The sequence below is a fragment of the Schistosoma mansoni genome (assembly GCF_000237925.1).
Source record: "Schistosoma mansoni, WGS project CABG00000000 data, supercontig 0230, strain Puerto Rico, whole genome shotgun sequence".
Lineage (NCBI taxonomy): Eukaryota > Metazoa > Platyhelminthes > Trematoda > Strigeidida > Schistosomatidae > Schistosoma > Schistosoma mansoni.
In genome coordinates, this window is record NW_017386096.1 from 143,104 (window position 1) to 156,547 (window position 13,444).

The window sequence follows — 13,444 nt, forward strand, 5'->3', positions numbered from 1 at the left end:
ATCAAGTATACTCATATCTAATCTATTACACTCAACTTAAATTGCTAGGGAATTGAACTTAAACTATTTCTTAAATAAGCAGAACTTATCCTCCTACACAATGCGTATTTTCGGCACCAGTATGTTGTTGATTTTTCTTAAAAATCATCTCCATCTTAGTACATCATAAGTGTCATTCTTAAGACGCTCACAAACCATGTATTACAAATTCCAAGTTAACTAAGTATTATACGTCAATTAGATGGTACGTTTTTTTCCTTTTTATTTTCGAGACTAGTTGTTTCTTTACCTGCTTTGTTTTATTTTTATTTAACAGGATAACAGACGTTCGGATTTCAGAATATTTCATTTTTGTCATATTTCTAAAAGACTAAAGTAATTCATTACCAGAGATATTTCAAAGTAAAAAATACTATGCGCGACGCAAATGCAAACGAACGAACTGCACTCACCACTGGTAGTGGTGGTGCAGATTCATTCGAAATTTCCCCCAAAGAATTACAAAAATTAATGGACTGTCGTAAATTGGAGGCTGTTAAATATCTTAATGAAAAATACGGTGGAGTTGTAGGATTATGTCGATTGCTTAAAACATCTCCACAAGATGGTGAGTTACATTTTTGCTTGGATTCTAAATTATAACTGGAGTATCTTTGTCGAAAATTCGGAGAGGTACTTATTTGAACTAGACATTATTATTATTTAAAGAAGTTTCACCGCTCAGTGATCATGTACAGTCATGTGCAGTCATATGTGATTGCCTTAACTGAGTGAGAATCTTTTATAGTTACACAGATGGATTCACTGCATGTTTCAAGTTTGTTGTACCTTCTCCCATCATATCATTTATACCTGGTCTTTTTTACTAATACTACTACTGATATTTATCTATTCTGCTACTCTGGTAAATGTCTCAATAATGCTATCTTCCTGTGCTATGTGGGAATCACTGTACTTATGTGACATGTTCTACATTGTGATCAACTGACTTCAGTCTGCCATCTGGTGTTTGGGAGTCGAATGCCTGGAGCACTAAGCCACATATCGACTTTTAACTAAACTTTTATACACAATTTTATGTCTAGCTGTTAAATTACACTCATCAGCTAATTTTCATTCTTGTCAGTTGAGTTTCCCTTCAAAGAATAATTTTTTCTACTTCTTACCTTTCTTCTGGAAGCCAAACATTTTGCATCACCATCATTAACTCTTTTTCATTGTTAGTTCTAACCCCGAGGTTGGGTGCATATAGGTTTGAGTGTTCATTTTTTAGTGAGACCCTAACTCAACACTTTGCTTTTTAAAAAGAAACGAGGGGGTCGAGGAGTAAAACGTTGGAAATAATATTGGAGCTCAGAATTTAGGTGGTAAGATACAGAGTTCGTACCACTATGGTTGATTCTAAGCTGTATCACCAAACGTCACCAAACATAATTCATAGCAGGTGAGGAAAATAAGAAAAACAACCTGGATTTATTTTTCTTAGGTCAGTTTTTCAGCTTTAATCAGCACAACTGTTAATATGACAAAACTTCCACCAAATGTTCAACCAAAACCAAGGTGGATTTCTTTCATTTCATGAATAAGATGTGAATAGAATCACTTTATTAGCACTGAAGCCGGAGTTTTCTTAGAAAAGTTAAACAATTTATTAAGTTTAATGTGCGTCCTAATAGTTACTTTTCACCGCCTATGTTAGACAATAGATTGATTTTTAAAAAATATTTACTATAAATGATATGGTTAATATTTAGGCAACAAGAACTGACTGGCATATTGATAAGACATTTATATGAAATTTTCACGGTATACTTCTTGCTTTTTTACAACCACTGAGAGTTTCAGTAGTCGTATCCTTCGATGTCTAAAAAGTTGTTTATAGTGATGAATATCAGTTAGATACTTTTCACTGTAACTTATATTACTAGACATAGTATCCAGTTTAAGGTCTCTTGAGTTTTACAAGGTGGTAACCTAATATGCAAGCTACTCATCTTTGAACCACCGAGTTGCAAATTCAAAGCTTTCTCCATCTAATGCAGTCTGAGCAACCCTGGTAGTATGAATCCCCCTCACGGACAAAAGTATGACCTGACATCGACGATAGAAACTTGTCATTGATGAATGTATTACACCATGATAAAAATTCTGTGAGATTGTTGATTGATAGTCCTAGTCATTTAGGAGGTTGTATGTTACCTACTAAATATGGTTCCTGAGGCACTAGTCACATTCATCAGTTTGTACTGTAGACTGTTATGCCCTCTATCCCAATCTTTATTTTAGTTCTATTAGTCGTTGGCAAGTCTTTAAAACTCGACTTGCAATCACTAAGTCTCAGGTTCAAATCATTCCATATTTGACTCGCTTTGGGGGTCCTGAGTAATTTAAATAGTCCACATACAAAGAATTGTAACTTAAACCTGATCATATAAATCTGTATGTATTTAGCAAATAAGTTATCAGGTACATTCTTTGACCAACTTATCAGAATATAGTTGTTCTTTCAATCATACTTATTGCCAGTTTAAGACTAGTAATGTTTTATAACATACAAATGCACACCATACAATATAGATATGCTTAACTAAAATCCTTAACTTATATCTGATTTATTTCAAAACACTAACCTTCCGTTAATACTGCTACTAGTGATTATATATTTAATGACGCGACATACTTATTTATGCTCTTTCTTTTTACATGTCTGCGTTAATACTAGTTCTTTATTTTGTCCCTCTGTTGAGTTTATGTCTTTTAAAAGAACTAAAGTATGAAATTTCTCCTTGATAACTTTACTTACTTGAACACATAGATATTGGTACAAAGGGGCACCAAATACATATGCGCCACACAAAACTCATTTGATTTATGTGAGGACTGTGATACTGCCTGGGTGCCCGAACCGAAGCAGGTGGTTTTCTTAGAGGGCCACACCCGGAGCCTTTGACCTAAAGATCTGATCCACAAGGCAGTGGAGCATCATGAGGAAATGCAATCCCATGGTAGCCGGTGACCAACGATTGATTCATACACCATTTATTCCCTCAGGATACTGCAGCCAGCCCATGTGCACCATTGGTTTGGAATGAGGGTTTTCCAACTCCCCTAGATGGACTTTCCGTGTCCACCAACCCTGTTAAAGCTCCTACCGGACATTCGCTTTTAGCCCACTCAATTCCGTAAACAACACCCCCTCCACTGTGAGAAGGCAATGAGTAGGACTTCGCTGACAGAGGCTATATACGCGTGGCCATGTGATAGCATTTGAAGAGGGAGAGTGGACTCTCCCCACTCTCGACCGTACCAGGGCATTTGGGGGCTCTCCTTGATAAACTGTAGAAATTATTTTCTAAATTGTTTGCACAATCAGTAGCAGTAATAGTAGTAGTAATGGCAATATAAGTATACACCACCATCTATAATCACCCACCATATTTAATCCGTGTCAAATTATTGGAATGGACACAACATTAGACAAATTGTCTTCGATTTTTACACAAAATCGGTAACTTTTCAGATAATATATTTTTGTACGTTACCCTCTGTTTGTCTGTCTTTCTTTGAATTCATAGAATGCAATAAAGTAGTAATTAGTTTATTTTAGTATGATCGGTTTTATTTTAGTCTTGTGAAAACTAACTTCTCAGATTTAGTGGCTTAGTGTAGTTTGGATTGCAACTAGTGTGTTGGTGAATTCGCATCTCGCTTTTTTTGAACAGTATCATTGGGTCTCACATGCAAAAAGCTGAAAATTTCCGGATTACTCCATACTGATTGGTTTATTGAAGACGTCATGTATGTGTTTGTAAAAACGCGGCAGAGTTGTAGAGTAGAAACTTACAAATTTGATCACAGAAAACACTGATACATAAGTAATTGCCCATCTGAACTCAACAGGTTATTGAATAATGCACTGGCGTTTGAAGCATTGGGGATTGGGCTTGAGTTTTAATGTCAACATCACTGATGTGGGCAGATACACTTAACTAACCAATCTCAAGCAGGAGTCATAATTGAAATGTACAACGTCATTCTCGTTTAAAAGTACATAGTGGTCAGTATAGCTGGATAAGTTTTGTTCCACCTATCCGATGTTCAATTAACACATAGATACATAATGATTTGAAACTTGATTCACCTACATTCATGTTATTAAGTTTAATTACGGTAAATTTATTACTATTACCATTATTATTGTTATTATTATTTAATGAAGATAGAATTATTTATCCCCAATTAGGGTATATGACCTATAATTCAGCTTGTACACATATCTCGCTTTCTATGTTTGCATGTATGTGTGTGTGTGTTCTGTATTCCTTATGTTCATTAGATAGACTTGTACACTAAGTTTTTTTTATTGACCATTGTACACTTTTTCCATTCACATAGTTTGTATTCTGAATAGACATTTTTGATGCCAAGTTTGTTGGTTAGTATCTAACTGTACGTAGATCAGCTTTATTTAACCTTGATTTAATAATAGAAATTCCAAGTTAAGAAGTTTATGACGCTTATTTCAACTTGATTTGAATTTTCATCGCACATATATATCAACTTGTGAATTATTAAGAATCAGAGGAATGCTGAATAGCTGTTTTGTCCTAGTTTTGGATAACCCAGAAGTGTACATGCACGGTATTGCCATGATCCGAACCCCAAGATTTTCTTCTTTCACAGTAAAGATGATGCTATCGGGCCAGAAAATCTAAGTTGTTGTATGGTATTTCAGTGATTAAAGGTCGGGCACTCACATTCCTGGGTTCGATTTACGATGAGGTCGCTGGTGCACACTGCTGAAAAGTTCCATCAGATTTTCTTTTAGATTTAAATTAACTAACTGCACAGGTACTTGTGTATGAACTACACTATAAATGTGGTCAATAATAATGCTAGTCGGTTACCCTAGCCGGAATACGTGGAGCGGATTTCGAACCCGGAGCATAGTGACCAAAAGTCGAATATCTTAATCACGAAGCTACTACCTCACCAGGGGTCCTGTACTAGAACAAAACATCTCTGTGCTTTCTGGTGTTCGGTTGCACTATATGTTAGGTCAGTCAATGATCACAATCCTACGATCCACATTTTCAAACTCATTCAAAATGCAATATGGCACCATATAGTCATGGTTGCTTTTTACTGCAGAGTACCAAACTATGCTAAAATAATGATGTTTAATTCTTGTTAAACTTGTCAGTCTTGATACAATCTAGTTCAAGACAATACTGAGGTAATTCAAGTTGAGAGTTGTATCTTTCTATCGAAAATGACTAATAGCTACTAAGTAGTGGTTTGGGCTGAGTATCTATATATTTTTGTCTTACTTTTTATCCCATGTATTGGTTCGTTTTCCTTGATACATCTCTGTACTTGATACTCTTCAGTATGACTTTTACTGGTACATATATGTATGACTAGAATAATACTATAAGTAATTAGACCACCAAATGCCCTGGTACGGCCGAGAGTGGGGAGAGTCCACTCTCCCTCTCCAAATGCTCTCACATGGCCACGCGTATACGGCCTATGCTAGAGAAATCCTACTCACACCACGGGTGTTGTTTACGAAATCGAGAGAACGAAAAACGAATGTCCGGAGATTTAACCGGGTTAGTGGATACAGGAAGTCCACCTAGGAGAGTTGGAAAACTCTGATTCCAAACCAATGGTGCACATGGGTTCCAGTATCCTGAGGGAACAAATGGCGTATGAACCGATTGTTGGTCACCGGCTACCATGGGACTGCATCTCCTTACGATGCTCCACTGCCTTGTGAATCAGACCTTTATGTCAAAGGCCTTCGGGTGTGTCCCCCTAAGAAAACCACCTGCTTCAGTTTGGGCAGTATGACAGCCCTCACGGATTAAAAAAATCACACCTACGTCCAAATATTATGGCTAAATATGTATAAAATAATAGTTCTATAAATAGACTATCAACAGTATGATTTTTAGTAACTCTAAAAATTAATACATGTTTCTCATTCAATTAAAGAACGTTATATATATATACACACACTCACACATAGTGATATATACATCTTTTTTTTGTATTGAGATGACCGACTTCTTACATAGATACAATTTTACAATGAGTAAAGTACTTGGATAATATACATTTTTGCTTAAATGCGTGTGTATATATATTCACCAAAACACAACTTATTCTCAATTGACTATATGAAACCAAATATTGTGTTTGTTTTTTTCGTATTCAAATTACATTCTTGTCATGATTAGAACTTCATCGATTATTACTAACTGTTATAAGTTTTTAGATTGATTTAATCACGAATTGACTGACTCACGAAAGTTCACAGATCAGAGATCATGTAGTAGATTAGAGAAAGAGAGAGTTATAAAAATAAATCACGTTCTAGTGATTAGTTCTAGTCAACTAATATTTATAACTATAGAGGGATTAGTTTGACTAATATATAGCATCTAAAATGCTAGCCATTAAGAGTAGAAGATACTTGTAAGTTACTAGTATTTGACCACAGATGCCTTAGAAATATTGTTCGCATCTGCTGGGATCACTGGGTAAGTAATAGTGAGGTTAGTCATAGTTTATTAGGGAATGATGGTAAATCAGTTGATAAGGTTGTACATTTTCATCGACTGGGATGGTTGGGCCACGTGTTACGTATGGCTGAACACCGATTACCACGACGCGCTATGCTTACTAGTGTAGGGGATGGTTGGAAGAGAGTTAAGGGCGGCCAAACAAAAACGTAGCATCAGTGCTTGAAGTCACTAACTTTTAGTCTGAGCCATGTTGGTAGATGCAAACTACTTGTTTGGGGTCCGCGTGACTATCGTAACCAATGGCTGGAGACTCTGTGTGACATGGCTCAGAATCGATCACAATGGCGTAGGTGTATACACTCTTTGTCTTCCCTTACACTATGAGATTAAAATTGCTTCCTATCTTTCTTTCTTCCTGTACTATATCCTTATATAAAATCTTTCTTTTATATATTACCACCACTAAATTAACTACTTCTATGAATCCGGTATTCATCTTGTTGTGCTAATGAGGTATGGCAACTTGTACCGATGCATATATGTGCCTGGTCCTGCGATGTAGCTGGCTAACTGACTGCCTGACTAATACTCTGAATGCTTGGAAATATTCAGCTTTGACAGTCAGTGTTTGAAATATTGGGTTTAAATCTAACAGTGTTGGCTTCATACCATAAGTTTTAGTATTATTTTTGCGACTTAGGCGTAATGATAAATAAAATACACTTGTCTTTCAACTAGTGTATCTCAGACTCGAACCTCTCTCTGTTGACTTCAATTTGATTTATTTATGAGTTTTTTTTTTCATTGTGCCTATCAATAAACAGTTTGATAGCACAGTATATGTTCCTAATAAACAGTTGATAGCCTATACAGAATTCCCATTCGTTCACAACTTGGAAATCAACATACTGAAAGCACTCACCTAAGTACCTCGCATTCTTTTGTATTATCTAGACATGAGAAGCAATATAATTTTATCTACACTAAAAATAGAATACCATGACATTAAAAATAAGATATCTCAATCTTTGCAAAATCTAGGACATTTGAAATATAAATCCAAATATTCAATCACCCATTATGTACCAGTTGCTTCATAATAGTTTATTTTTGTAATGGTTGCTTAAATCTTCCCATTGATGTTTCGGACTGCAATTGACCAGTCTTTTATTGGCATGTAGGTATCCTATGCGCATTCCCTCGATATTGCCTTAAGCCGCAAGTATTATAAACAGAGGTACATCCAGCTGACGAGTCAAAAATAGGATGAAACACGTTCTGGATTCCACTACTAGCTATTGTTCATCTCTGCTTATAAGTAGTAGTAGGTTTATGGTTAATTTACTGTATATTTGTGAACAATCCAATATACTTCAATGTTTAATCATTCAAATAAGATTATTACGACTAATATAATTTCATAGATACATGCTATTCAACTATAAATACGAATTCCCTAGAGAATAGCTTCTTTAAGTTTCCTATCTTCACTTATTCAATCAATCCTCATAGTAGTAGTTCAATTCACTAAACTGCAACTATAAACTTATTTCTTTTGAAAAAAAATTGTTTAAGTATTCGACTCTTATCTCTTTTTTGATAAGAAAGCTGATAAGTTTTAGAATTTTATTGTCACACTGTCACCATGTGATATCACTAAATCGATATTAATACACTAATCAGATCAGGTTTCAACTAGTAGTACACTAGTCGACATTTTATATTATTGTATTTAAACATAAATATTGGTACAAAGGGGCATCAGATATATATGCGGCACACAAATCTCATTTGATTTGTGTGAGGACTGTGATGCTGCCCAGATGCCCAAACCGAAGCAAGTGGTTTTCTTAGGGGTTCACACCCGGAGCCTTTGACCTAAAGATCTGATCCACAAGGCAGTGGAGCATCGTGATCAGATGCAGCCCCATGGTAGCCGGTGACCAACGATTTATTCATACGCCATTTGTTCCTTCAGGTTACTGGAGCCCATGTGCACCATTGGTTTGGAATGAGGGTTTTCCAACTCCCCTAGGTGGACTTTCCGTGTCTACCGACCCAGTTAAAGCGTCAGACATTCGCTTTTCGTCCTCTCAATTTCGTTAACAACAGTAATGCTACTGTGAGAAGGCAATGAGTAGGATTTCCCTGGCGGAGACTATATACGCGTGACCATGTGATAGCATTTGGAGTGGGAGAGCGTACTCTCCCCACTCTCGGCCGTTCCAGGGCATTTACTATGCTTAGGTTTATTTCTTTTCTCTCTATCAATTTCATCAGTTCAATGAGAGTAGAAATGTTGAGTTTGTGAGCTTCTTAAACATTACAGTGTAAATTCATACACATGATTTTCTTAAAATTCTTCTAGTTCTCATCAATATTCTTGTCGTTGCATTAAAATATGTCAAACGGGGAATTGAAGATGTATGAAAACATCAAGAGAAAATTAATTATCAGTATCGGGTTGTAGAGACTGTTAAATTTCATTAAAATCTTTAACTGATCGGAGTTGAATAGCTGTTTTGTCGCAAAACATAGAACTCTTCAGTAGTGCACATCTACGACTATGCAGGAGAGAGTCAAATCCAGGACTTTTAGTCTCGTATGCCAATGCTTAACCTCAGGACCACTGAGTAAAGATCTAGTAGTCTATAAATGTAACTTCAATCAATCCACAGTATTGCACGACCATATTCTATTGTCTTCAGTGATCACGGATTCTTACTAGAACTCCAGGAATTTCATTTTGAAGCTAGTTATTGATGGGCACATAATTAATACTATTAATGTAATTTTTCGTAATTTTAATCATGAATAGTCATCTACAGCAGGAAATTAATTGGAGTTAAAGAGTATCGTGAATTGATTTAAGTTAAACACGTAAGTCATTGGATTTCGGTTCAGTAATCTAAAAGTTATACAGTCATCTGGAGACGTGAAGGTCCATTGTTCGATCGCCGGTGAGGTCATGGGTGAACTCTTCGGAAGAGTCCCAAGTTAGGAAAAAATAGCTGTTCAGTGCTTCCTAGCCTTTAATAGTTGCTTTACTAAGATTGGTTTGTGATCTCATTGAGTTCCAGTATGCTGAACATAGTTCGCATCATTATAGAACTTAGGATATCTAACATTTAATGTTGAGCAATTGAAAGAAAGATGTTATTCGAGATGCCTACATTGTTTGCACTGTTTCATTGGCTTTATTATCATTGCGACTACTTTAAACATGGAATCAGTGGATATTCATAGATAACTTTTCTTGCTCAGAAAATTGCCAACCTAATTTTTTCAGCTAAAAGCTGCTTATAAGTCCATGTGGTTGAACATCCTGATTGTTAAACAAAACTATTCCATTGAACTTGTTCAGTCTTCTAATTATGTGAATACTTTCTCAGTAACACAAGTATTATGAATAATCCACTGTTAACCTTAACTATCGATGATGTTTTGGCTTCCCTCACACCGCCATCGGTGCGCTCTTCCGAAAAACAATCGTTTAAATTATTTATCATATGATCGATCAAGTTACAATGTGGCCACTAGTCTAGGTGGCTCGACACTGCGTGCACTATGTTGAGATAAGATGGTGGTTGGAGATGGTCAACAGGAAACCCTGGATCCGGGTTTCGTGCTACTTGGCACTCGTCAGTAAGGTGTACCTGTAATCTTGAGGGAACTGGTGCTCCCTGACGGATTCGATCCCGTGTCACTCAGCTTCACAGTCAGGGACGTCACCACTGAGCTATTCGGGCCGCGACAGACATTGATTCACCAGTGTTAATACTTCATTTGGTTTTATATCACTTAGATTCTGTTATTTATTCATATCATTCAAATTTTCAATGATAATCTTCACAATACAATATAATAACACCTATTAAGGTGATTTTAATAATGATTTCACTGTTATTATTTAAAAGTACTTCTACGACATATCATCATCATCATCCATCAAAATACACATATATATCAATTTGTGTATTCTATATATGTATTAATGTGTTACTAAGCCAAATCTTTTTTTTCCTTTTTACCAAAATTCCGTATTCCGTTGTAAATGTATCCGTGTATATATATGTGTGTGTATGTGTGCATATGTGTTTGACCTCGATTTAGATATCTATCTATCTTGAACGAATGTTATTTCTATATGTAATTTTCTATGCTTTTTTCTTTTCATTCATTGTGATTTCCTTCTGTATCTTATTGTATGGATACATGGACCCACATGGAATGTATTCATTTCGATATTATTATATACAGGTATCCACTCTGTCTCTCTCTCCCACACACACATACACATTAATATATATGTATCAAAGAAGTATGAACATTCTTGTTGTTCTTTTCCTCCAAACTTCTTTACATGTTTTCACTATGATGAATACACTTGTTTTTTTGCTTGTGTGTGTGTGTGTGGCTTCCTTTTGTCTTTTGAAATATACTATGTACGCGGTTTGAAGTCAATTCATTTATTGTCTTAAACTGTGTAGTAACAATATTCAGGGGTATATATATATAATGACTGTTATTACTGTTGCTAACGTTTGATAGTAATAGTATGCATTATTTCATACTGTTTTATATTAAATTAAGCTTATATAAATATGATATTTATGTATAAACAAAGGGGTTAGTACACAGATTAGACAATTATTAAGAACTGATTGATTTTCTAGGTATGAAGAAAAAAACAACTCCGTTATACTTGTTTCATCATGTTGAATAAACTAGGAAGCTTCCAACTAGTTATGATCTTCACTAAGTAATGTAATCGACTCTTTACAATGGTGAACCTGATTTTATAATTTCTTAAGTATCATTTAAATTAAAGACAGGATATGAGCTGTTTGTCTATGACATAAACGAATGAGATGTCTGAGTTTGTCTAGCCTATTAATGCTACCCATATTTTAACTCCTACTCACTGCCTTCTCGTGGCGGGGGTGTTGTTTACGAAATTGAGAGGACGAAAAGCGAATGTCCAGCACTTTAACCGGGTTGGTGAACACGACTAGTCCACTTAGGGGAGTTGGAAAACCCTCATTCCAAACCAATGGTGAACATGGACTCCAGTATTGTGAGTGAACAAATGTATGAATTAATCGTTGGTCACCCGCTACTATGGGACTGCATCTCCTTACGATACTACACTGCCTTGTGGATCAGACCCTTAGGTCAAAGGCTCCGTGTGTGGCCCCCTGCTTCGGTTTGGGCACCTGGGCAGTATCACAGCTCTCACACAAATCAAATGAAATTTGTGCGGCGCATATGTATCTGGTACCCCTTTGTACCAATATTTATGTGTTCAAATAAATAATAAACTCCTTTGGCTCGTGATTTAAATACAAACAATTTTTCAATGAATGAATGTTGTTTGTAGTATGTAATGCTAGTAGTCATCCCTAGATGTGTGTTTGTATATCAGAACTGACAATTTTTTTTCTGCTAGAGACTGCAAATAAGTATTGATACTTTCAATTGAGTGTAAACCACCTTCTTTATGCATCATTTCAAACGACATGTCGTTAACGAGTTGTATTATGTTTATCCTAGATGTTCTTTTATGTATTACATACAGTTGAAGGAAGTAAACTATATCGACTAAAGAAAATTGGGAGAATAGTGGGGTTTTTAAGTTATATTTTATTCTCTGTCCATTTAGATTTCTTTCTGATTCAGTTAGGAAAAAGAAACTCGTCTGTTTTTAGTAAAAACAAAATGAAATATGACAGCCTCATATACTCAGTTTTAAGTTGTAGTTTATATTTGCTGCTACCTGTCTATCCGAACTGTACGTACAACTTATGACTTATTCTATTTGAAATCATGCTCTACTATGTTTGAAGAGATTATGATATCACCTAAAGTTGGCTAACGGAACGAAGAATCAGCAACACAACAACAAGACAAACTAACTATTTACGGCTTCCCAGCCCTGATAACTAGAGGGCGATGACCAGATTCAGCCGAAGGAAATGTATATTCCACAAGCAGTCGGAAGCATGAACATGCAAGCACAAATAAATATACAGTATAAAAATCTCTTTGGGAAACATTACGAAGGATCATATTAAAAGAGGAAACGAACCAATAACATTTAAGGTTCTTCCAAGTGGGAAGTACAATCTGAAGGCGAAAATGGGGGCTTTGGCGCGAAAATGAGTTTTCTAAATAAAATTACAAAAATAATACATTTACCAAATGATTTTTGGTTGTCTAGCATCCCCAACATTCTCTTTAATAGCAACTAAACTATATCACTCAACTGTAAATAAAACCACAAAATAATAAGATTAGAATGAAATATATTGGCGATTCCATTTCTAGGGTTTTCATTAGCTGTAAGCAGCGGAAAGTTGCTAAGAGTAAACTAGCTACTAGTATTTTCATAGTTGAAAGCGTGAGTCAATTGAAGCTAGACCACCATGGAAAACCTGGAAGCACTGAACGGCCGTTTCGTCCTATTATGGGCACGACCATATTCTATTGTCTTCAGTGATCACGGATTCTTACTAGAACTCCAGGAATTTCATTTTGAAGCTAGTTATTGATGGGCACATAATTAATACTATTAATAATTGTAATTTTTCGTAATTTTAATCATGAATAGTCATCTACAGCAGGAAATTAATTGGAGTTAAAGAGTATCGTGAATTGATTTAAGTTAAACACGTAAGTCATTGGATTTCGGTTCAGTAATCTAAAAGTTATACAGTCATCTGGAGACGTGAAGGTCCATTGTTCGATCGCCGGTGAGGTCATGGGTGAACTCTTCGGAAGAGTCCCAAGTTAGGAAAAAATAGCTGTTCAGTGCTTCCTAGCCTTTAATAGTTGCTTTACTAAGATTGGTTTGTGATCTCATTGAGTTCCAGTATGCTGAACATAGTTCGCATCATTATAGAACTTAGGAT

At 35.7% G+C, this 13,444-nt stretch overlaps 1 protein-coding gene across 1 annotated transcript in view; it reads left to right on the forward strand.

Annotated features, from left to right (window-relative positions):
- Positions 1–202: 202 nt before the first annotated feature.
- Smp_199210 (plasma membrane calcium-transporting atpase,putative) overlaps positions 203–13,444 on the forward strand; it is a gene marked incomplete at its 3' end in the record, with an annotated part of 132,983 nt that continues 119,741 nt past the window's right edge. Inside the window, exon 1 of the mRNA XM_018791499.1 lies at positions 203–607. Within this exon, the coding sequence (XP_018647329.1) occupies positions 415–607 (193 nt within the window). The 5' untranslated portion in view covers positions 203–414. The remainder of the gene's footprint in view (positions 608–13,444) is intronic.